At 36.5% G+C, this 24883-nt stretch overlaps 3 protein-coding genes and 1 pseudogene across 3 annotated transcripts; all 4 read right to left on the reverse strand.

The window, feature by feature from the left end:
• Positions 1-592: 592 nt before the first annotated feature.
• LOC135732316 (alpha-1-antiproteinase-like) lies at positions 593-3740 on the reverse strand. Its single transcript, XM_065250262.2, has 5 exons — positions 3592-3740; positions 2749-3395; positions 2356-2635; positions 1398-1542; positions 593-1269 (listed from the first exon to the last, which is right to left on the reverse strand). Exons 2-5 carry the CDS (start codon positions 3356-3358, stop codon positions 1078-1080), a joined length of 1227 nt encoding a protein of 408 aa, XP_065106334.1. The 5' UTR covers positions 3359-3395; positions 3592-3740; the 3' UTR covers positions 593-1077.
• A 3980-nt stretch (positions 3741-7720) lies between these two features.
• LOC135732317 (alpha-1-antitrypsin homolog) lies at positions 7721-9786 on the reverse strand. Its single transcript, XM_065250263.1, has 5 exons — positions 9653-9786; positions 8866-9503; positions 8498-8780; positions 8267-8411; positions 7721-8132 (listed from the first exon to the last, which is right to left on the reverse strand). The coding sequence occupies exons 2-5, from the start codon at positions 9461-9463 to the stop codon at positions 7932-7934; spliced, it is 1227 nt and encodes a 408-aa protein (XP_065106335.1). The 5' UTR covers positions 9464-9503; positions 9653-9786; the 3' UTR covers positions 7721-7931.
• A 5288-nt stretch (positions 9787-15074) lies between these two features.
• On the reverse strand, positions 15075-17290 carry LOC135732185 (corticosteroid-binding globulin-like; annotated as a pseudogene).
• Positions 17291-17712: 422 nt separating this feature from the next.
• On the reverse strand, positions 17713-24756 carry trafd1 (TRAF-type zinc finger domain containing 1). Its single transcript, XM_065250261.2, has 11 exons — positions 24394-24756; positions 24112-24149; positions 23695-23830; positions 22566-22619; positions 22058-22481; positions 21566-21921; positions 20877-21125; positions 20400-20523; positions 20040-20250; positions 19463-19523; positions 17713-18077 (listed from the first exon to the last, which is right to left on the reverse strand). Exons 2-11 carry the CDS (start codon positions 24144-24146, stop codon positions 18039-18041), a joined length of 1689 nt encoding a protein of 562 aa, XP_065106333.1. The 5' UTR covers positions 24147-24149; positions 24394-24756; the 3' UTR covers positions 17713-18038.
• Positions 24757-24883: the final 127 nt, after the last annotated feature.

Below are 24883 nucleotides of genomic sequence, written 5' to 3' on the forward strand. Positions count from 1 at the left end.
AGAGTTCCATTCAACCATACAACACTGTACGTTGTTTTGAATTTGTTCTAGATTTTGGAATAGTATATTTACCAATAACGGCATGCCTCGTGAGATATGTATGTACATCATACGAAGTTGCCCATACAGACAATCTGGAATTTTCATTAAATTAATTTTATTTATAAAGCCAAGAAGTGATACTTTTAGTCTCTCATCAACCGGTAACCAGTATAACTTGCTGTGCATTTTTTTAACATTAACCCTCATTGTACAGCAAAGGGCTAACCGAGCAGCTCTGTTCTGAACCCTCTGTAGTTTCCCTATATTCTTCTTTGTAGTTCCTGACCACAGATCAGTAATCTAAGTGCGATAATACTAGTGTCTGCAAAACAGATTTAATCAAATATGAATTTAAAAACGAATAACATGTTACGTTATGATAACGTTTTAGCTTTTAACGTATAGCTTTTTGTATATTATTGTAAAGCCTTCAAATAAATATTTAATGTAAAACTTAGACATTGTTGTACCCGCCACTGGATTTGTTGAAGAATTAGACAAACGTTGATGAGTTATGCCTTTCTATGCACCAGTACTGTAATTTTTTCCATTTCCATTTGACATTTTATTTTCAATGTGACAATAGTTATTACTGTTGTGTTAAAAAAGCAATGGCTATAATAGCTATAGAGTGACATTTGAGACCAGTTTGGACATGAACTTTTGGTGAAAATCATGAAAAGTGAGCTTGGTATAACATTAGAAGATAAGATTCGTCTTCTGCTCCAGAATTGTAGTGCATGAGGAATATCACAAATGTAGTTCTTAAGTAATGTAAGACACAAGGCTGTTTAAGCAGTGGTGTAAATTTTTAATATTTTTTCGACATATATAACTAATCCGGGAATCGGATCTTGCAACTAAATCTCCAGATCATTAATTTAGCCTGGTGGTCCACTTTTCTACAAAGATGTAGTCAGATCCTGCTCCAACACACTTGGCCGTAATCTTCAACTGAATTCAAAGAGCTTGATTCACTGACTGGACTGGATCTAAACTCAGCAGAAAGGTGGACCTTTAACATATGTGCTGACTCTAATCTGCTGGGTTGACAACCTTTCCAAAGAAGAGGATGTTGTTGTTCTTTTGGTCAACAATGAAAACCATGAAGGGACGGTCAAATTTCATATCCTGCGCTGGAAGAGACATTCTGCTGAATTCAACTGTTGTCACTGCTGCTGCTGTTGTTCCTTCTTCATCCATATCCAGAGAGGCTTTATGCATAACCTTAAAGAAAATCATAAAGATTACTTACAATTCTTTTTCTGCACAGAAATTTCTGCAATATCAAACTCATGAATAAATTACTAATTTAGTTTAACAACTAAATATTTATTAAGATGATTTGGGTCAACCTCTGAAATCATAATCCTGTCCTCTGAAATTCCCGAGAAGTCAGCTTTGCCTGAAAACATATCAGTCATTCCCATTTGCTTCAAAACATCATTCAGAGAATATGATGATTTGAGAGACAACTTTGGGACATAGATGTCAATTTTTCTGAAAGACAAAAACAAGTACATAATTAGAAAAATCCTTATATTTTGTCATTAAGTGCTGATATAAAAGACAGATCGAAAGACTTAGGTAGCGTGCACACCAAAGCGTTTTACGCGGCCAGCCGGCATATGTTTACAATTGTTTCCAATGGAAGCGCGGCGCTTTTCAAAAACTTTGGATTCGTTCGGAATTTTTTCGCCCTGAGTGCCCGCACTCGGCGTTCTTTTCATGCGCAGTGCAGAGAGTTGAAAATTTTTAAACTTTGTGTCAAACGCTCAGCTCGTCATTGTCACTTCTCACTCTGCCGTCCAATCACAGTGGAGGAGGGGTGGGACAAACATTACAACAACCAACTGTCGTATCGTTCAACGAATGTTAAACAAACCAGAAGTATTATGGTAACCAAAGTGCTCAGCTGAAAACAAAGCTGGCAAACGCCTACATTCGATGTCTGCCTGGCATTTTCAGACATGGTTAAACGCTTTGGTGTACACGCCCCCTTAACATTAAAACTAAGTATTCAATGCGTGTTGCTTCAGGGAGTTGTAAGGAGAAAATAGTAAGAAGAGAACATATGAGGAACTCAGATGCAACAGCCACTAAACGTCACCACAATCAAAAATGAGATAATGATATTAACCGAATGCTCTTGGCACATATTATATGTTCGTTAAATACTTTCACTTCAAATCCACTTAATCCCAGCCTTAGGGTATTCAGAATTCAGAAGCACACTGTAAAAAAATGCAGCATGACTATTCAATTCAACCTATTATTTTTGCATCTGAGCTCTTAATATAGACTTTTTTGAACCTTTTGAAAACTGATTTCCTCCATTTTTCGATTTGTTCTGTAGAGGCAGCATTCTCCAGATCATTGATGTTCTTATTTTTAACATGATCTGGGACAGCCAAAAACATGGAAAATGAGTCATTGTAGTCAAGACAGAGGACTTTGGTGGAAAGATCCATGTCATAATAAACTTTGAGGAAATCGCTTTGGTGCATCATTTGAACTGGAACGCTGGTTTCGTCATCTACATGGAATTTGCCCTCACTGGTCTTGCTTGGGTTAAATGGCATGTCCCATTTTCCTTTAAAAAAGAAAACATTTAAAAAAGAAACAAGAGCAGTGTTATTGAAAGGGATCTGAGACGATTACATCACTAGAACTACAAGAGTGTGTGACTATTATGTCTGAATTTACCTTTAAAATAGATGTAAGTGAGAAGGAACATCACAGTATTAGAATCCAGCTCTTCAACAGTTTTATCTATTTTGCCATGTGTTTTTTCGCTCACATACGCGTTGATTTTATTGACAGTTGACTTGTTGCCGAAATCCACCGAAAAACCATCTGAGTGATAAAAGTCCTTCATCTTCTCGAAAAACTCGGGAATCACCTTTAATCCTTCGCTCGCATAAACAGCAGTACCCACATCGATGTCCACCCCTTTTCTCTCATCGATTTCCTCCAAAAGACTGTGGAACAACTCATGCATTTCCTTATTACTGAAGAAGGTGCTGTTATGGCCAATGCCATTGAGAATCTGATTTTTGGTATCACCGCCTGCACCCAAAGTCAGCTCAGAAATGGCCATGGCTATGCTGAATGGAGAGAAGAAGATGTTTTTGGACTTATACTCGGGCAATTCCACAAGCCTCTTGTACAGATCAAAAGCCAAATCATTGTTCATCTTTAACAATGATGGGAGTTTTTCACTTAGAGGACTCTCTGAAGTCTCTTGGTTTCCATGGACGACTGGATGAACTATTACCAAAGCACAAATCCACAAATATATGATGTTCCTCTCCATGATTCCTGTTTGTTGAGCTAATTTATTAACTCAGGCCCTGAGGAAACATAAGAGAAACAGAGTTTTACAATAGTTTGGTGACACACAAAGACGTCCTAAACAGTTTATAAGATGTGATGAACATAGCTTATAGTTTGTCATTAATCATTGCATAATTTTTTCAATGAACTCAATACTGAATGATGTAATATATACTATAAAGTACAATTCATATGTTAACACAAATTTACCACCTGTCCAGACAGCTGCCTCCACTTTTCACAAACTGACCCGAACTATAAAGCCAATGGCCCTTAGTTGTATCAGAAAACAACCTTTACTCTGTTTACTCACTGCAATTATTAACTACTCCGAGTAAACAATAATTGGTATAATCAATAAAAACTCCCTGACAGGTGGAGATATCAGTACAACCACCCAATTAAAAGGAATAGTTAAACCAAAAGTAAAAATTTAAACATAATTTATTCACCTCCATGCCATCCGAAGCGTAGTCTATATGATTTTTTTTTCTTTAACTGGACATAGTCAGACTTATATTGAATTATATTGTGGCTCTTAAACAATAACATAAATGGGGGTTTCAGCTCCAAAAAGCACATTTAACCATCCATCATATAAGTAATCCATATGACTCCAGGTGGTTAATAAATTCATTAAGACTGAATTAAAGTAAGATTGAGTACACACACACAAATGGCGGTATGATCGCGTTTATTGATGATAATTGATCTTGTCTAGTGACTGTGTGCATTTCATCATGACACATATGACAACTAGTCACTAATTTACATATTAACTGTAAATTTAGAAATTAGTATACATTTTGGTCAGCATGGGCGAATGCCTATTCCATTATGCATAGAAATTAATGAATAATTTGAAACCATATGTAACATGAAACTTTGTAATGGCTGCACTGGTTTTATGAACTTGACAAGCAGTAGTAAGACGAATTTGATGTGCTTCAAATCAGAGTCTCGCCACACAGATCAAAGTTTAACTTCAGGTAGTTTAAAGTTGTTGCCTTGGTACTGGTGTGGATGGCTGTTTTCAATCATTTGATCTTGATGGACACCAGGGCTAAATGCTACCAATGTAAGAAACCAAACCACGAAAACCAAACAGTTGATTAATTTTCTCATTTTTATATCTTTATAGCAGAATTCTAGGAACTGTCTTGTGATTCCCAGGTTAAGAACCTATAATGTTCTGTGGGTAGCAAAAATTTGGGTACAGTCAACAAAGATAAAGATGAGTTCATATTGATCCACATGCTGTTGAAATGCACACAGATCACTGCGTAGGCTGGGTTAAGAGAGAGCAGCCCATTAACCTTCAGTCTCAGTAAGATCTAATCATTGAACCAGAGTCTGCATGCCTAGTAGTGATCATGAGTTGAAGCCGTGGTATCGGTCCCGATCATTTTTCCATTTGATTAAATCACAAACACACAAATCATTACAGGCTTTCAAAACAATTAAGCCAATACTTGCCACATAGGGTTCACCTACAGTAGATGGATACATATGGTACAAATATATTTTATTATAAATTATTTACAGTTATTTCAATCACAGTGAGAATTTTACTTAAAGTATCTCTGTTGTTGATAATTGTATACCTAAAATGAGTCTTTGAGCATCATAATAGCATATGTAAAAGTTTGTTTCCGGGACAGTAATTTCTTCATGCTTTAAAATGAATGCTTAAATGTACACCCTTGCCTCATTTAAAGGATTATTCCACTTTCTTAAAATCTAGATAAATTACTCACCCACATAACCATCAAAATGTCGATGTCGTCCTTTGTTCAGTCGAGAAGAAATTAAAGGTGACATACTGTAGAATGATTGAACGGGGTATTTATTCTTGTTCTGTGATGTGACTAGACAAAAATTTTTTTGTTTGGGTCTGTAATGCCTTAGAAGCTTCCTAAAAACATCTCTCAGATAGCTCTATTAGGGTGGGGGATTTTAAACAAGTGGTTTTGCACCCATTTGGCTCCCCCTACTGGCTTAACTTGCAATCTCATTACTGATTGGCTGACTTTGCAGCTACTCAAAAAATGTAGCCAATTATTTTAAAGTGGAGGGGCAGTTAGATGCCTGTGATGTCATAAGCATCAGTTTTTCAGATTGGGCCGTTTTCTGGCTGACATTTCTAAAAGAAGAATTTCTATGAGACTGAGATGTTTAGCATGCTTAGCACTTTTTGTATGTTCGTGAATGTGGATAGACTACCATTATTCAACAAAGACAAGGTAAAAATGGTTTTTCATTCTCTGTCCCCTTTAAAGGACAAGTTCGGTTGTTTACACTTAAAGCCCTGTTTTCAGATTTTTTATGATGAAATAGAACGGTTTTGACTGAAATTTCGACATATGCGGCTGCCCCGAGAATTTTCGCGTGTTTGTGTTTTACCTCCCACCTCTACAATGGGTTTAATGGTGCACTGGAACAATCCTTCCTAAAATGCATTAAACTTTCGTTTACAAAGACGTGAAACTCACCGAGTGGTCAGGGGTGTTCACTGGTATGCTCACACAAAACTCGCTGCAAAATACGCATTCCAACAGGTTTTATCGTAGTTTTTGCCAACTCCATTGACTTGTATTAGATGTGCTGTGAGGTACGGTATTACTCCGCGCCGGGAACTTTGTTTCTATTCTTGCAATTGGCAATGGCAGATTAGCACCACCACCTGGGCTGGAGTGTCTATTATTCAAGCTCTAAGCGGAAGAATGTACGGGTGTAAGGCGTTTGGAAAAATAGGTCCACAAGTTAACAACGAATGCTAAAACACCTGTTGGAAAGCATCTTTTGCAGCGATTTTTGTGTGAGCATATCAGTGAACACCCCTGACCACTCGGTGAGTTTCACGTCATTTTAGGAAGGATTGTTCCAGTGCACCATTAAACCCATTGTAGAGGTGTGAGGTGAAACGCAAACAAGCGAAAATTCTCAGGGCAGCCGCATATGTCGAAAATTTAGTCAAAACCGTTCTATTTCACCATAAACAATCTGAAAACAGGGCTTTAAGTGTAAAATACCGAACTTGTCCTTTAAGTTTTTTGAGGAAAAATTTCCAGGATTTTTCTCATTTTAAAAGACTTTATTGGACCCCAATAGTTTAAAATTAAAATTGCAGTTTCAACGCAGCTTCAAAGGTCTCTAAACGATCCCAACCAAGACATAAGGGGCTTATCTTGCAAAGCGATTGTCATTTTTGGAAAGGAAAAAAAGTATTTTTAAACCACAACTTCTGGTCTTGCACTATCCGTGTTACGCGCCAGTGCAACCTCAGTAATACGTCATGACATCGAAAGGTTACGGGTTACAAATGTGAAACGCACATTAACGGACCATTTTAAACAATAAACTAACATAAGTTCATTAATTAATATCATTCCACATACGACAACGTCGGAGCGGCCCTCTTCTCCACACTTGAAACACTCACAAGACTTTTTTAAGATGTAAAATAAATCTTTGGTGTCCCCAGAGTACACATGTGAAGTTTTAGCTCAAAATATTATATAGTTAATTTATTAGAATATGTTAAAATTTAAACTTTGAGGGTTGTGAGAAAAAATGTGCCGTTTTGGTGTGTCCTTTAAAATGCAAATGAGCTGATGAAATTCAAAAACTGATCCAATGATGGTGGTTTGTTGCAATTGAAACTCAATTGTGCTGTGAATTATTTTCTCTCTCTCTCTGCACTAAATGGCTGTGCCCTGGTTGGATAGTGCAGATTAAGGTGTATTGTTATGATAACATCTCCTTATGACATCATAAAATGACCTTATTTTTCAGGCGCTTGCATAGAATGGTTTACCAAAGTTACTGGGTTGATTTTTTTCACATTTTTTAGGTTGATAGAAGCACTGGTGACCCAATCATAGCACTTAAACATGGAAAAAGTCAGATTTTCATGCCATGGCCCCTTTAAGTGTTCTTGGAAGATGTGAAACTATGGTCTGTGCCAGAATTTGATTCTTGTTCTGGAGTCAAATCCGACCCTAAGACTCAAGGAATCGACTTTTTTGGACTCGTCACCCAGTTACTACAGATCTACTTTAAAATTGCTTTACTTTTATGTCATACGTCTATCAGTCTGAATGGTGCTGCATGAAATCGGACACACCTACAGTACTGATACCATGAAAGAGAACCAACAATTGAGAATAACCACGTTAAAGTGTCGGGAATTAAATACAGGAATGTTATTAGACTAGCACGCAGAGGAGATATGATAATACAACCAATTCAGGTGTATAGCCCTTGCATAAAAAGTCAATCAAATTCATCCTTGTTTTTTGCCCTAGAGCTGATAGTTACATAAATGATCACACCGAGTAGATCTGCTTTTACATTATCCTTTTAATTATCCATCATGAAGCCACCAGGCAGGTATATTCACCACAGAAACACATTTATCGAAATGCTAGAGAGGTTGGAAAAAATCATGGCTCAAAGACCGTTACTGTTATTTCATAGCCAACCAGAGGTGTCCCACAATATTTATACAATGATGAATAAAAACATATTTACTGTACAGTTGTAATACAGTATCAATGCCTTTTTGTTGGATTCTCAATTTTTCCGATGAACAGGATGTTGTGATTTTTCTGGTCGATAAGAAAGATCATAAATGGACGGTTGAAACTCAAAATCTTCAGTGGGTGGTAGGACATTGGTCTGAATTCAACTGTTGTCACTGCTGCTGCAGTGGTTCCTTCCTCATCTATATCCAAAGAGGCTTGATGCACAGCCTAAAATAAATCATAAAAATGACTAGAAATTTTGCAAAATATTATAACAGAAGACACCAGTGTCCTGTTTTTTTAATGATGAATATAAAATCAAAGCATTACATGTAAAACAAATAAATATTTATTTAGTGTACCTTTGAAACAAACATCCTTTCCTCAGTAAATCCTGAGAAGTCAGCTTTATCTGTAAACATATCAGTCATTCCCATTCCTTTCAAAATATCATTCAGGGAATATGATGTTTTAAGAGAGAGCTTGGGGACGTAGATGTCAACTTTTCTGAAAGACAGAGACACAATGTTAAACATCTGATCAATTTGTAAAAAATATTTGTTTTAAAATTATTGAGGAATGTTTCTGTTAACCTTTTACTGACAGCTCCCATCCACTTTTTTATGTGCGCTCTAGAAACTTCTTTCTCCAGATAAGTGATGTTCTTAATTATTCGTCCATATTCTGGGATAACCAGCAACATGGAGAAGGAGTCATTGTAGTCAAGACAGAGGACTTTGGTGGAGAGATCCATGTCATAATAAACTTTGAGGATTTCATATTGATGCATGAATTTGACTGAAACTGCGGTCTCATCGTCCACGTAGAATTTATCCACCCTGGTCTTGCTTGGATTAAATGGTATGTCCCATTTTCCTTGAGATAAAGGAGTTTGGTTAACGTAAGGAACCTGAAACAACGACACCTCAAAAATATGTGATTAAAGTGTGTTTGAGTTTACCTTTAAAATATATGTAACTTAGAAGAAACATCAAAGTATCAGCATCCAGATCATCAACAGCTTTATCTATTTTCCCATGTGTTTTTTCCTTCACATACTTGTTAATTTCATCGATAGTTTCCTTTTTGCCAAAATTAACTGCAAAACCTTCTGAGTGATAAAACTCCTTCATCTTCTCTAAAGATTCAGGAATCGGCTTAAATTTGTCGCTCACATAAAAAGCAGTACCGGCATCGATGTCCACCCCTGTCCTATGGTCAATGTCCTCCAAGAGAGTGTGGAACAACTCATGCATTTCATCAGTACTGAAGAAGGAGCTGTTATACCCCAAGCCATTGAGAAGCTGATGTTTGGTGTCACCACCAGCTCCTACAGTCAGCTCAGAAAGGGCCTTGGACACACTGAATGGAGAGAAGAAGATATTTTTGGACTGATACTCTGGCATTTCAACAAGCCTCTTGTACAGGTGAAAAGCAAAATCATTGTTCATCCTTAACAATGACGGGAGTTTATCACTGACAGGAGTCTCTTGGTTTCCATGAACGATTGGATGAACTATTACCAAAGCAAAAATCCACAACATGATGTTCCTTTCCATGATTCCTTTTCACGTTGAGCAAATTTTTTAACTTCGGGGCCTGAGGAAAAAATGATATTTCAACATTATGAAACACAAAAGCAAATAATTCTCTTAGTACAACAGTAATGAACAAAACAATCTTATGCGGTCTTATTTTAGCTACTCAACAATGTGTTTATTTCTCGTTCGAACATACAAACGTCCCACCTGTTTAGCCAACTGCTGTCTCATCCAAACTGGACTGCACTAGAAAGCCTGTGTCCCATAATTGATTTAAAAAACAACCTTTACTTTGTTTGACTTTGTATGTTACTTTGCAGAAACTGCTGTAATTATTAACTACAAAGAACTAAAAAAATAACATACAGGTAAATATGTCTCATGATATCATGACATACATTTAAAACTACTTCATATAAAACTCATATTAGTCAAAAAATGTCACATTAATATTTTTTATTTTAATACTTTTATTTTAACAATATACCAACTACTGTAACCTTATATGTCTAAGCACAGATTTAGGCCTGTGTGGACATTAACATTAGTGAGTCATAAACATACAGATTATCAGCAAGTACTACTTTTTTGCTGTTTTTTAATTAGTGGTATAGATATATACATACATGCAGTACATAGTGTATATTTATTTCACAACCCCTCTGTAAACAAATTGACTTTAGGAACCATCATATTGGCTTGTTGAGTACAGGGTGCATGTCAACAAATGTGTGATAAAGATTAGTTCATACAAACTATTGACTGTTCACAGAAGATGTACGTTTCTTGAATTTAGCTTGTTCTTGAATCTCGCAGTACTTTAATATCATACACTAGTCAGTCTGCAGAGCGTTCCAAAAGTTGAACCCATGTTTTGTGAGATGTCGCTTAACTATGTAAAAAAGCTTAGGGTTATGATGTTCACATTAAACATGATTAGTATTTAAAATGTAATTCTATGGTCTGTGCCAATCACAACTACAAATGATGTGCTTTTAGTGAATGATAACATCATATTAAAATACAGATTTGGAAACAGAATGTGATTACTGTTTTGGAGTCAAATCTCCCCCCCCAAGACTTGAGAAGTCGACTCTTTTGGACTTATCTCTTATTACAGATCTACTTTCAAATCGCACTAGTTTTATGTCATACCCCTGTCAGTCTGCACGGTACTGGATGATATCGGACACACTTACTGATACTTTGCAAGAGAGACAACAATTCCTAATAACCACATGTTGATGTGTCGGCAATGAAATACAGGTATGTTGATATGTATGTTGTTGTATTTAAATCATTGAACAAAACAATGTTTATAAATAATAAAATAAAAAAAATTGTGTGGCTCTTCTGGCATCATTATAACTTTTTGTGTGCTACAGCTCATTAGATGTTTGATCAGGAAAAAAAAATTCACAGCGAGTTGTGTGAAAAATGTACACTGCTGGGTGTACAGGTATATATTGTCACAACCTTACATAAAAGGTAACACTGACGCAGTGCAATCTGCAACTTAATCCTTTCTATCACATCTCTGTTGTTCTTACTTGTAGAGTTATTTTCTGAACTTGGGTTTAGATGTTGGCTGTTTCATTTAAAGTTGTCATTATGGCGATCAGTGTTTGTTTTAGTTGGACTTGACTCTTGACCCTTGACCCTTAGCTTATTAGTTGTTGTTTTTTGGCTGCTTTGTGTGTTTAAGACATGTTTGCTATGGCAGAGAAAAGACAATAATACAACTCTTTGGTGGTGGTTAATATAATGTCAAACATCACCATCTAGAAAGCTGATTTATTAATTTAGTGTTTGGTCACTCATCAGAATTATCCTTTTTATGTTAATAATGTGATACTACAGTAAAAGGACCAGAACTCTCATAGCAGTTTGTCATTCTGAAGGATTTTGTAAAACGGTGCACATAAAAAATAGCCCCTGCATAAATTAGACACACAAACATCAAGAATCAGAGTATGAATCTCAACAATGGTGACAAAGATAATAGTAAAAAAATTCATATTGTTTTCATGCCACTCTGGGAGTTCTGGATAAAATTTGTACAGTAATTTGTTGATACCTAGCATGCATTGCAGCATGAAGCTTTTCATGTTATTTTGTTGATCACTATTCTGATTTTTGATTTTTGTTTGTCATTAACATTATACATGGTTAACTCTTCAGTGTCAGTGTTACAAAATTCTTCAGAATGGCAAACTGCTATGAGAGTGCTGAATCTCATACTGTAGCATCACATTATTGACAGAAAAGATACCTCAAGTGTACAAACACTAAATTAATACACAAAGGTTGGTAGAGTACCCAAAATTTGTACTCAAGTTAAAGTACAAGTACTCATACAAACATTTATTCGAGTAAACAATTTAATTAGTTACTTGAGTAAGAGTAAAAAAGTATTAGATGAAAAAACTACTCAAGTCATCATATTATGCTGTTCAAAGTTTGTTTAGTTTTGTGGGGAAAGGATATGGAAAGTGCAGATGTGAATGTGTGTTGATTTGTTACTGCTTGCACAAGAGCGCATATGACATTAAACTCCGTACAGTGTGTGAAATAGTATTACAATAAGGTAAAAATGCCCATAGTTACCAAATTACCATTATTAGTGTTCAAATAGGTGTCACAGTGACACTTACTGCTACGTGTCTTTTCAGGTTGGAGCTTGAATTCCTGTAAGCTGGTTTGTAAGTTTGGGTAACACTTTATTTTACGACCCGCAAAGTACCGCGTAAATAAACCGAATTTACAGCGTACCTATTTGTAACAACAGGGTACCTCTACAGTACGTACTTGTAGGTATAAGGGAATAATATTTTAAGTTTGGGGTAATAAGGGGGTAAGAATATGAAGAATTATAAATTATTTATACTCTAAGTATTTTATAACAACAGGGTACCTATTGTAATATTACGTGGTATGTATGACTTAGTCAAGTCTATGGGGAAATTATGTTTTATTTTTTTATTGTGAATTTTTCATTTTGACTACTTAATGTTGTATACAGTCAATGTCTATGAGCCACATCGGCAAATAAATATAACAGCACATCACTTTTATTTTAGTATATTACTTGCTTTTAATAACAAAAGTCCAGCTGATTTAATGTAGTTATCTTTTTTTTAAAGGTAAGTACAATAAAAATAGCAACTTATTCCCTATTTACCAGGAATCCCTCCTACATTTGCGGACATATTTGAAGTGGTGCTTTGCAAATTATTTACTGTAAACACAAGTATTTTAGCAAAATATAATTTATGCAATGGCAAACCAGAATGAAACAACAGCAGGTATCAGCTCCCGGTAAAGCAAAAGACGACTACATGCGTAGGCTACTGTGCAGGTGTAAAACGCGCGGCCGTCTGCAAGAGGTTTGCTGGAACACGATCCTGAGGTGAAATTTCTTAAAGAGGTTTTAAAAATGTTCTACACTGTGGAGTACGGCTGCGAGTGATGTGACCAGGATCCGCATGCTGGATACGGTGACTGGTTTTGTTAATACATGACTCACGCATTTCAAACAATGTTTTTTCAAGAAAGTTGCTAGCTAACGGTAGCAGTTTAGCTAGCACATAAGTTAGCCTAAAGTTATTAACGTAACTGGCTCAGAAAACTCTGTTTCTGTCAAGGCACAGTGAAAAAACATTTACTGAAGGCTTTCATTTATGTTTTTTATATGTAATGCAGAACAGCATTTGTGAGAGGACATCAACTCATCATCCGAGTGGACAAGAACACCAACAGAGGAAGCCAAGCCGCAAAAACAATGAAAAATTGTCATGACTTTTTATTTTAAATAAAAGTTATGTGATAATAAACATTAAGTGTTGGCTTAATTATAGTGTTTTAAAGATGTTTTGAAATATTCTGTATGTTTATGGTATTTACCCTATAACATTTATAACAAGAGGTGAACAAAGCACCACTTTAGTTTACAGCCCGCAAATATGAGAGTTACTTGGTACATACACAGAACAAGCGGGGAATAAGCCCCACTTTAATTTACAGCCCGCAAATATAAGAGTTACCTCGTAACTCATGTATACATATACAGATCAAAGAGGTACAAGTTGCTATTATTTTTATTGTGTGTTATATTTTATTTTCCGACGTGGCTTGTAGACATCAACTGTAGGCTATTCAAAACACTTCATCAGGTAAGTAGCAAATATGAAAAAAAAAAAACATATTACACATAGACCATATTACCCATAGACATAAGTCATACATGCCACGTAATATTACAATAGGTACCCTGTAGTTATGAAATACTTAGAGAATAATTTTCCATATATTCTTACCCCCTTAATACCCCAAACTTAAAAAATTGTTCCCTTATAACTACAAGTACGTACTGTAGAGGGATACTCTGTTGTGTAAATTCGGTTTAATAACTCGGTACTTTGCGGGTCGTAAAATAAAGTGTTACCTAAGTTTGTTTTGGTGCAGACAGCATGCATTGTATAATGAAAACTCTTGTTTTAACTTTTAACTCTTGAAGTGAACACATTGACCAAACTCGAAGCCACGGGTGACCTGCCTCCGATAGCTTGCACACGCCTTTCTCTGCTTCGGCCATCTCCTTTCATCTACGTGTGCTAAAGGGTGTGATGTGTAGCCACCTCTTGCAACGCAGCCTCTGCAACATCTCGCGAGGAACAATATAAAAATATTTTCATTATTACCATTTGACAGTAGCGGAGTAACGCCACCGAATGTAGCAAAGTAATTTTTTCACTAGAAATGTACTTGGGGGAAAGTACCCATCCTTAAATATACTTCAAAAGTACTAGTTTTTGAGCAAAAATGTACTCAAGTAAATGTAATTCGTTACTACCCACCTCTGTTAACATCAATTTTCTAGATGTTTAAACGTTATGCACTAACCACCACAACAGAACACAATAAACTTTGTTTTAAACACAAATAGTTATAGCAATTAGAAAAAAACTAACAAGCCAAGACCCAATACCAACTAAAACAAACACTGATCACCATAATTGTGACTTTAAATGAAACAGCAAACATCTAAACCTAGGAAAATAACTCAAGATGTAAACTGCAATTTTAGGTTTCAAACAGAAATGGTAACAGAGAGGATAAAGTTAAAGATTGCAGCTTTTTAACCCTGTTACTTTAACACTGCAAGATTGAGACAATATACACCTAGTAGCGCTGTTCATTCAACACTGGAGATTTAAGCACACAGCAATATGGCAATACAACAGATTCAGGTTTATTGTCCTTGCATAAAACAATAATAATAAAAAAGAATTTGTTGTCCCAAGCTGACACTTATAAATGATCACACAGTGTAGACTGGGGCTGGGTAATAATTTTGTGGCACATGCGTAATAACAGAAATTACACTAGAATAACAAAAGACAAAGACAGTACATAGATCTGCTTTTACATTATCATTTTATTCCATCATGAAGCCATTAGGCAAGTATACACATTCATCATAGAAACATCTATCGAAATGTTAGAGAGGTTGGAAAAATCATGGCCTAAAGAGCGCTGTTAATTCATAGCCATCCAGAATATTTATACAATGATTAATACAAATATTTACAATACAGCTGAGAATTCAAACCCACTAGTCAAACCAAATTTATGCCCCCAGGCTGTCTGTTACAGCATCATGAATGTAATACTCAATGCCTTCTGTTGGATTCTTGATTTTTCCAATGAACAGGATGTTATCATTTTTCTGGTCGATAAGAAAGATCATGAATGGACGGTTGAAACGGAAAGCCATCAGTGGATGGTAGGACATTGGTCTGAATGCAACTGTTGTCACTGCTGCTGCAGTGGTTCCTTCCTCATCTATATCCAAAGAGGCTTGATGCACAGCCTAAAATAAATCATAAAAATGACTAGAAATTTTGCAAAATATTATAACAGAAGACACCAGTGTCCTGTTTTTTAATGATTAATATAAAATCATTAAAAAGAAACAGCCTAAAAGAAACCACAAAACTCAACATTTTGCAAAGAAATGTCACAAAAGACATCGGTCCTGTCTTCTTATAGAATTAATGCATTTCATGTAAATCAAAAGATTTTAGTGTACCTTTGAAATGAACATCCTTTCATCTGAAAATCCTGAGAAGTCAGCTTTAGCTGTAAACATATCAGTCATTCCCATTCCCCTCAAAATATCCTTCAAGGAATATGATGTTTTAAGAGAGAGCTTGCGGACGTAGATGTCAACTTTTCTGAAAGACAGAGACAAGATGTTAAAACTCTCATCAATTTTAAAACTGTGGAATTTTCTGTAGCAATGTAAACCTTTCACTGACAGCTCCCATCCACTTTTTTATGTGCTCTCTAGAAACTTCTTTCTCCAGAGAAGTGATGTTCTTTATTATCGGTCCATATTCTGGGACAACCAGCAACATGGAGAACGAGTCATTGTAATCAAGACAGAGGACTTGATTGGAGAGATCAGTGTCATAATAAACTTTGAGGAACTCATATTGATGCATGAATTTGACTGAAACTGTGGTCTTATCATCCACATAGAATAGATCCTCCATGGTCTTGCTTGGATTAAAGTGAATGTTCCATTTTCCTTGAGATAAAAGGAACACGTTTAATGTAAGGAACCTGAGACAATCAAGACAAAGTGCTATAAAACTTGTCGGAGTTTACCTTTAAAATAGATGTACAGTAAGTGATAAGAAACATCAACGTATCAGCATTCAGATCTTCAACAGCTTTATCTATTTTGCCATGTGTTTTTTCCTTCACATACGTTTTAATTTCATCTATAGTTTCCTTTTTTCCAAAATTAACTGCAAAGCTATCTGATTGATAAAACTCCTTTATTTTCTTTACAGACTCAGGAATCAGCTTAAATTTGTCGCTCAAATAAAGAGCAGTACCGGCATCAATGTCCACCCCTGTCCTATGGTCAATGTCCTCTAAGAGAGTGTGGAACAACTCATGCATTTCATCAGTACTAAAGAAGGAGCTGTCATACCCAAAGCCATTGAGAAGCTGATGTTTGGTGTCACCACCAGCTCCTAAAGTCAGCTCAGAAAGGGCCATGGACACACTGAATGGAGAGAAGAAGATATTTTTGGACTGATACTCGGGCAGTTCCACAAGCCTCTTGTACAGGTGAAAAGCAAAATCATTGTTCATCTTTATCAATGACGGGAGTTTATCGCTGACAGCAGCTCTTTCTGAAGTCTGAATGATTGGGTGAACGATTACCAAAAAACAAATCATCAACATGATGTCATTTCCATGATTCCTTTTCACGTTGAGCAAATGTTTTAACTAGGGCCCTGAAGAAAAAATTATGAAACACAAAAGCAGATAATGCTCTTAGTACAACAGTAGTGAGCAAAACCATTGGATTATTTTATACTCAACAATGTATATTACGTGTTCGAACATACAAAGTCCCACCTGTTCAACTAACTGCCGTCTCAACCACACTGGACTGAACTACAAAGCATGTGTTCCCTAAAAAAAACAACCTTTACTTTATTTGACGTTGTATATTACTTTGCAGAAACTGTTGAAATTATATTAACTACAAAGGGCTGATAACACAACACACATCTAAAACAGTAGTAACCAACCCTATTCCTGGAGATCTACTTTATTGCAAGCCTAATCAAACACACCTGTACCTGCTGATCAACCATTTCATGGCTACCTAAAATTAGAAGCAGGTGTGCTGAAGCAGGGTTGGATCTAAAGTAGGCAGATCTCCATGAACAGGTTTAGTGATCACTGATCTAAAACTACTGTATGTGATATTTAAAACTCATTTAAGCCTAAAATGTTACATAAATATTTTATTTTAATACTTTTATTTTAATAATCTACGAAATACCATAACCATACATGTCTAAGCCCAGATTTAGGTGTGTGTGTGTGTATTGCATTATTCAACATAAGTGAGTCATATACATACAGATTACTAGCAAGTACTACGTTTTTGCTGTTTTTTAATTAGTGGTAAAGATATATACATACATGCAGTACATAGTGTATATTTATTTCACAACCCCTCTGTAAACACATCAACTTTAGGAACCATCGTATTGGCTTGTCAACAAATGTGTGATAAAGATGAGTTCATACGAACTACTGACTGTTAAAATGCTCATTGATTACAGTGCAGGCTGGGATAAGAGAAAGCAAATCACTGGGACTGATGTCCCACGTTTTATTGTAAAGACATGTGATAGTTAAACAATGTAGCCAATTAAAAAAAAACAGAGACAGACTTAAAACAGAATGGTCAAATGATTTTTAAATATTCATAATATGAGTTTTCTTTCTTAACACAGTACAAAAACTGTCAGGATCGAAAAGAATGCCATTTTTATACAAGCATATTTGAACGTGTGTACATTAAACAATAAAATATAAACAATTTCTCTAAGTATGTCTTTGAAAGATTTAAATATTAAAAAGCCTAAATCATAAACATTTAAAATGACATACAATCACTTTGGAAAAAGAAGGAAAAACTAGTGCAACCAAACAAATACATTTACAAGCCAAAGACACACAATATCAACAAATTTGAGTCAAAGGTTTGGTTGATCCTCTATTCCTCCTCTTTCTCAACATTATGTTTTTTAGGCACCTGGAAAAAGAAAAAAAAAGAGATGAAATATACCGCAATTATAATGGCTGCATCGACATGCCTGTCTTCTATGCAAACGACTTAAAGGGATAGTTCACCCAAAAATAAAAATTCTAAGATCATTTACTTACCATCATGTTGTAACAGACCTGTATGAATTTCTTTGTTCTGCTGAACACAACGGAAGATATTTTGAGCAAGTATTGTAACCAAACAGTTTTTGAGCACTACTGACTTCCATAGTATTTGTTTTCATACTACACAAGTCAGTGGAACTTCAGTTTTCTGCTCGATTAGAAATATCTCACTTTGTGGTCAGCAGAACAAAGAAATTTACACAGGCCTGTAACAAACTGAGAATGAATCAATAATCCCCCTTAATCGCCTACGTCACTGTGACGTCACCACTCTAGCTGGAGGCAAAAGTAGGAACATATAGTAGGCACGCTAAAAGTTTGAGGTTTTGACTTCGTGTTTGCAGTGCGCACACTGCATATCTGGTAAAATAATCAATGCATATGTACTGTTGTGTTGGTTTTATCCATTACAAATCAGCAAGTTTCTGTTTTATAGGTGAAGTCGCCAACCTTCAGCATTGTTTAGCTTAAATTGATAGATGTGTGTGGCATCCTTTGAATGGTCTCTTAAAATAATCCACATTGCTAATAATAGTTAGACCAGCGATAGGTTACATTAGACAATAAGCCTCGACAAATTGCCTAAACCACCCGAAAGTAATTTATATGTTGTCTGGGAAATATCCAAAATCTGGTTATAATTTCAAAAGTTAATTTACAAAAATAGCTGTCATGGTCCCGCAGAATCAGTGACTGTACATATTCGGACAGTTCCTAACCTTCTTCTGCATCCATGTTTAATAAATCCCTCCTAAAACGCTTGTCAACATTGCCTCCACGACTCTTTCTGCCTCCAGCTAAGCCCCCTTCCACACAAATACATTGCAGTGTTTACCAACTGTAAAAGGGTCTATAATAGTACTGCTTAACAATTAATCGCGACTAATCGTTTGCAAAATAAACGTTTTTGTTTACATCATATAAATGTGTGTGTGTAGTGTGTAAAATAATTATATAAATACACATGCATGTATAGTTTTAAGAAAAAATATTTAAATTATATATATAAATAAAAAATGTATATACACATATAAATATTTCTTAAATATATACATGCATGTGTGTTTTTATATATAGATAATTATTATACACATTACGCACACAAATATTACGTAAACAAAAACTTTTATTCTGCAAACAATTAGTCACGATTAATCATTATGCAGCCCTAAATAATGACATCATTTTTATTTTTAAGTTAACTAACCCTTTAATTTTGTAAATCAATAACAATGTAGATATATATACCTTTGGTGTCTCTGCATTTTTCTCACTACTTCGACCTTCCAGTCTTTCTCTGTGAGGAGGTCTGTCATGGTGCAAAAAACAACAAACAAATTGTTTAATTGTCATTTAAATGTAAAATGTAACTTTTCACCTTATATTTTTATATTGGAAATACTATCTGTACCAGAACACTAGAATACACGGTTTTACTATCATACAAAGCAAACAACATTATAAAGCAATATCGCTGGTAATAGGATAAGCCCTGTCCAAGAAAACGCCTCACATAATGTTAAAATAGTGTTGGTTAAAATAAGGTGGAATGGTGATGGCGCTGTGGATAAGACACTCGCCTTTGGTGTGAGAGACCCGTGTTCGAATCCACTGTGACACACCATTGTGTGCCTAAGCAAGACACTTAACCCCCTATAGCTTTGGATAAAAGCGTCAGCTAAATGAATAAATGTAAATATTGCATGGCTGGAAAAGCCTCTCAGATCTGAGAACCAGAAAGAACTGTTGTATAATTATATATAAACATGGCCATATAACTAACTCTGTCCTAGCTTGTTTGTCAACGATATAGCTGTAAGCATACCCAGAAGTGGCTCCAGTATGGGGCCTGAGGCTTTCACCCAGTACAGCATTAGCCTCAACAACTTTGCGCCTTTGGTTTCTGCTCTTCACCTGCTGCTCAGCATTTGTGTTCTTGGTGTAACCATAGGCTGAAGGCTTCCATTGGTCCAAACCTGAGGAGTCTTTCTGCCACCCCTGAGCTGTCGGCTGAAAAAGCTCCTTACCCGGGTCGGCTGCAAAAAGTTGTACTGATTATTTACTATTAAAGACATAAGGAAACCGCAAGGAAGCACACCTATATACTTTTTGTACAATCAACAACTGAAGTACATTACAAAGGTGATTAATGATGCAATGTGATGTGTTTATTTTGGAGTCTCACCTTGATGTCTCACTCTCCTCTGCCTCTCAGGAGATCTCTTCTCAGGGGCGTCTTGGTGGTATGGTTTCCGTGGAGACACTCCATCTATTGAATAAGCTGTCTGGGGCCGGATATCACACTTATCCTGTATGGTATGAAAAGATTAAAGAATTTCAACATGGTCCAACCAAATACATGAAGCCCTCAATTTTTACTTCTCATTTACAAAAGCATTAACACATACTAGCTAAAAGCAAATCCAAACTCTGTACTTTATCTCGATTCACAATTGCAATAATACTGATTCATAATCTGAGCGGTTGGGTACGATTTTGTAATGTCAGTCAGTTTAAAGTAATTTTAACTTCAACAGCATGTTGGCCTAAGACCTTTTCACAGCACTGTATATTAAATAAAAAAAATTCTCTCTTACAAATCAAAGGCAAATATGTAATAGCAAAATAAATGTTGTTTTATTAAAAGCATTAGCTGTCATACCTGATGGTGAAAGAGCACATTCTCTTCTAAGGCAACTCCACAAAACTCACAAGGAATGAGCACGTCGCCCTCAACAGGGCTGGAGGAGGAACTGTATGAGAGCGGAGAAACAGAAAGGGGCAGGGTGGGCGGACTGGATGTCCGAGGAGGAATGACATGACCAGCGTCGTGAGTGATGACATCTTCATAGTGAAGGGAGGGAGCCTGTTTACTGAAGGAAGCTATAGCAGAGGCGGGGCTGCAGCCAGTCTATAAGACATCGAGAAAAATTATAATAATTTGTTAAAATCCAAATTCATAAAATCATATACATTTCCAACCCCTATATTACACCCCCTTACTATGGTCTCAGAAACAGGAAAACAAATATGATCAGGGTTGAGCCTGTGGGAGAAGCTACAGGGCTGAAATCTGAAGAGGTTCCCATGGAAGCAAATTATACAACACAATGGAGACACATCAAGAAGAAACAGAGTGGGAAATTCAACATGACAATAGCTTCCCATGAAAAATATACCTCAACACCTATAACATGAAACATCTACAGTTGCCCTTTCTAAGATGTTTAAGTACGGCCTATGCAACTTCACAGCTGTCCCTAGAGTATTTAGACACAAGAGGCCCGGATTAAATATCAAGTCAAGAGGGAAAGTGTATTGTGAAGGGATAACTGATGCCTCAGCGCCCACCTGATGCAAGATAAGGTCGTCCTCCGGAAAGAGTTCTTCACAGAACTCGCAAGGAAGCATGATGCTTGACGAAGGGCTATGTGCTGGGGCCGTATTGGTTTTTGGGGGAGCAGCAGTGCTGTTGTTGTTAGTGCTGGAGGGAGCCAGATTGCTATGGGCTGGTGTCCTTCCCAGCCGATTGTCCCACACATCGGTCCATACACCCTCCTGACACCCAGGGTCCTCCAAGTCACCTTCACTTTGCAGGCTGAGGGCCAGCATGTAGTCCAGACTGGAGGAGTCGTAGTCTGGCAGCTGGCCGAGTGACCACAGCAGACTGTTGTTGTTGTTTCCCAGCTCTGCTTCCTGATCCAGCACTGAGGAAACGAGCGAGGGGAAGGTTAAAAAATGTGCCAGCATCCTGTCCCTACTGTGCAAACCCTCCTATAAAATAGAGTTAATACTCATATTTACTGTAAATGAAAAAAAATATATAGCCAAATTAATACATACAATAAGAAAATTCATTGTGGCTCCTTTCTGTGTTTCTCCGGGTTCCTGCCCACACTGTTCCTCTGGTGCTATTGTGAAGTCTGTCCTCTAAGGGTCTTGGTGGGCCCCGGCGGTCTGCTGCCCCAGTGTTGTTATTATTGTGGCTCCTCTCCTGGGCCCTCAACAAGTTATGGATGGAGTGAGTCTCAAACCATGCTCCAGGAGACTGGGACCCTGCCCTACCACTGTGCCTCTCCTGAGGGGGAGTCAGGCTACCGCACAGGGCTGGATGGACGTCTCGCTCTCTCAGCATAACGTTACACTTGCAGACCAGGCAGGGCTCGGTGCGGGTCCCGCAGTACTCTTCGTGCTCTTTTGACTGGCAGAAGGAAAGCTCCAGATCGCAGAACTGACACGGGACCAATCGCTGACTGCACTCTGACCTCTAAGAAAGTCAAAGATGGCCATTAACAGATCTAGAAGAGACATCCATTACAAAAATACTTTTGATGTTGTAGCACAACTGTACCTGATGGGTCTCCATGAACCTCTTCTCTACCTTTAATCCACATTTGCATTGTTCCTGTGAAAAGATTTTTATTTAAGAGAATATATATTTTAAAGGATGATAATTCAAACAATTCAACAACAGTACAATGCTTTGATTAAAGGAATGGTTCACCCAAAGATAAAAAAAATCTCTCTAAACCTCGTGCCATCCCTACTTCTTGGGTATGGCAAAAAACCTGAGACATTAAGTAAGAACAGGCAATACTGTATTTTACAGAATTGATAGCATGTAGTTTCTGTGAAATTACTTCAATTCTCATGGTAGTAAATAAAAAAACTACTACAATGACCTGGTTAGTCTCTTTGATCACTGTCTTATTATGCCATAACATTTAAACGTAGCAATGTACTTACCAATATTTTACTCATACTTCATAACAACTTCATAACAACATCAGGCTTGTGTAATTACAGAAATATTACTTCACAACAAGTAAATCCTGAACATTTATAATTTCATTAAGTACATATTCACTACAGTTATTACTATTATATTATATTATACTATTATAATTTATCAACACAATTTACCACAATATGTGGTTTAAAAATAAAATTACCATAAGATTGCATATGTATTACCATAACATTACCCAGTTATTACCGATCTGTAAAGTGTTACCAAAAAATTATTACTTTGTGTTTGACTTATCAAATCATATACATCTGAGATGGGACCAGGTTTGAGTATATTACAAGAGAAATGTTATATTTAATTTAGGGGCAGTTTCCAGGACAGGGCTTATCCCAGTCTCAGACTAAAATGCATGTTTGAGCTGCCTTTATTTAGAAGCACCTTGTACTGGCATATCTTAAAATGCACCTATTTCATTTGTAAAATACAACGTTATTTTTTATATTTGGTATAATACAATGTGTTTGCATGTTTTATGTTTAAAAAAAGGTCCTGATTCTATTGGGGTGGGGGCGTGTTTGTTTCTGTGATTTCGAATGTCAACATTGGCTTTCAGCGATCATGGACCCTGCCTTTAATGTAAACCCTGTTCGTGAAACCACGCCTTGATGTTCATAAAGAAATGATCACATACAGTATAGACCCGTGGATTAATCCATCTACTGGAATGTACCTTTGCATGATCCATCTCTTTGTGCTGCACAAGTTCAGCACGAGGAAAAGGCTCCTGGCACACATCACATAGAGAAATGTTCCTCCGACAGTGAATCTCATGTGTAGTGAAGTTTGCTTCTGGAATGTCATGTTTGCTTGAGACAGACAAGATTGTCAAAGTTAGTTGGTTGACAGGTTGCAGACTGATTTATAGACTATTGTGTACCAAAGAAAGACATTGATGTCTATGACTTGCAGTAAACCTATTACAGTACAATCTAAATACAAGCATCTCTTCAAAGGCTATACTAAGTTTCATAAGAAGTGACGCACTGCTGTATAAGGGTTGATGGGAGGGACTGGGAATGCGCCTAAGCGAAAGCAATTTGTTTTCTTCTTAAACGAAACTACAAGCCAGTACTTTAAAATATCTTACCAGTTACTGCAAAATTGGGTGTTTTCTTCGGCCATAGCCTGTGAGGAAAGGGGAAACCGATTATGTTGTAACTTACTTAACGTTACAGCAAAATTATCCGCTCAAGTTTCTGACTCCAGCTTCTTAAATAATATAACGTTAAGGAAAATAACACCGCAGAGAAGCAAAATAGTATATTGGTTATTCAATAAGATCTAAATAAAGACATGTATGGGGTTTTTACATTTGTTTAGAAAGTTACCTTATTTTACTGAAGCTTGTAATCGACTAATGTTAACTTACTTGAAGCAGCAGTTTTGTAGATAGGTAAGTTACAGTAGGAATTTTCGTCCGTATTTTCGGTCCAAGATGTAGTGTAAAATTATAATTCAAAGATGTTAAGATATTCAACAGTATTCTGATAACAAAACATCGGAATAGGCACCAAGGTTTTAAAGAGCTATCGTGTGTTGGTTTAAATATCTACTACATGCCGGTTGCCTTGCTAAATATCTCACACAGAGTCCATTGCTGGTAAGCTAAAAAACTAACTACAGTACTCGGCCATGAGACTCGAGTCAAAACCCTGTGTAAATCTACACAAAACTATTAATAAAGTACTACTGGCCAGAAATAATAATGTGTCGACTATCGCAATTATCACTCAGCTTTCGTTTCGTGACACAGTATCAACAAGCGGCAGTATGCGTGAAAACAGCAACGATGACAGCTGTTGAGTGTGCGAAATAATTCATTTTTCAAAATAAAAGACCGAGACGCTGCACAAAAGTAG

The sequence above is a fragment of the Paramisgurnus dabryanus genome, chromosome 5 (assembly GCF_030506205.2).
Source record: "Paramisgurnus dabryanus chromosome 5, PD_genome_1.1, whole genome shotgun sequence".
NCBI lineage: Eukaryota > Metazoa > Chordata > Actinopteri > Cypriniformes > Cobitidae > Paramisgurnus > Paramisgurnus dabryanus.

Coding starts and splice junctions, on each gene's coding strand:
- trafd1 (XM_065250261.2), bottom strand. CDS start 24,146: ATGGCCGAAGAAAACACCCAATTTTGCAGTAACTG. Junction 23,831..24,111: donor ACCCAATTTTGCAGTAACTG/GTAAGATATTTT, acceptor GTCTGTCTCAAG/CAAACATGACATTCCAGAAG. Junction 18,078..19,462: donor AAAATGCAGAGACACCAAAG/GTATATATATCT, acceptor TTCTTTTTCCAG/GTGCCTAAAAAACATAATGT.
- LOC135732316 (XM_065250262.2), bottom strand. CDS start 3,358: ATGGAGAGGAACATCATATATTTGTGGATTTGTGCTTTGGTAATAGTT. Junction 2,636..2,748: donor CACTTACATCTATTTTAAAG/GTAAATTCAGAC, acceptor TCTTTTTTAAAG/GAAAATGGGACATGCCATTT. Junction 1,543..2,355: donor AGGAAATCAGTTTTCAAAAG/GTTCAAAAAAGT, acceptor TTTGTCTTTCAG/AAAAATTGACATCTATGTCC.
- LOC135732317 (XM_065250263.1), bottom strand. CDS start 9,463: ATGGAAAGGAACATCATGTTGTGGATTTTTGCTTTGGTAATAGTTCAT. Junction 8,412..8,497: donor ATGGGAGCTGTCAGTAAAAG/GTTAACAGAAAC, acceptor TCTGTCTTTCAG/AAAAGTTGACATCTACGTCC. Junction 8,133..8,266: donor AAAGGATGTTTGTTTCAAAG/GTACACTAAATA, acceptor GATTTATTTTAG/GCTGTGCATCAAGCCTCTTT.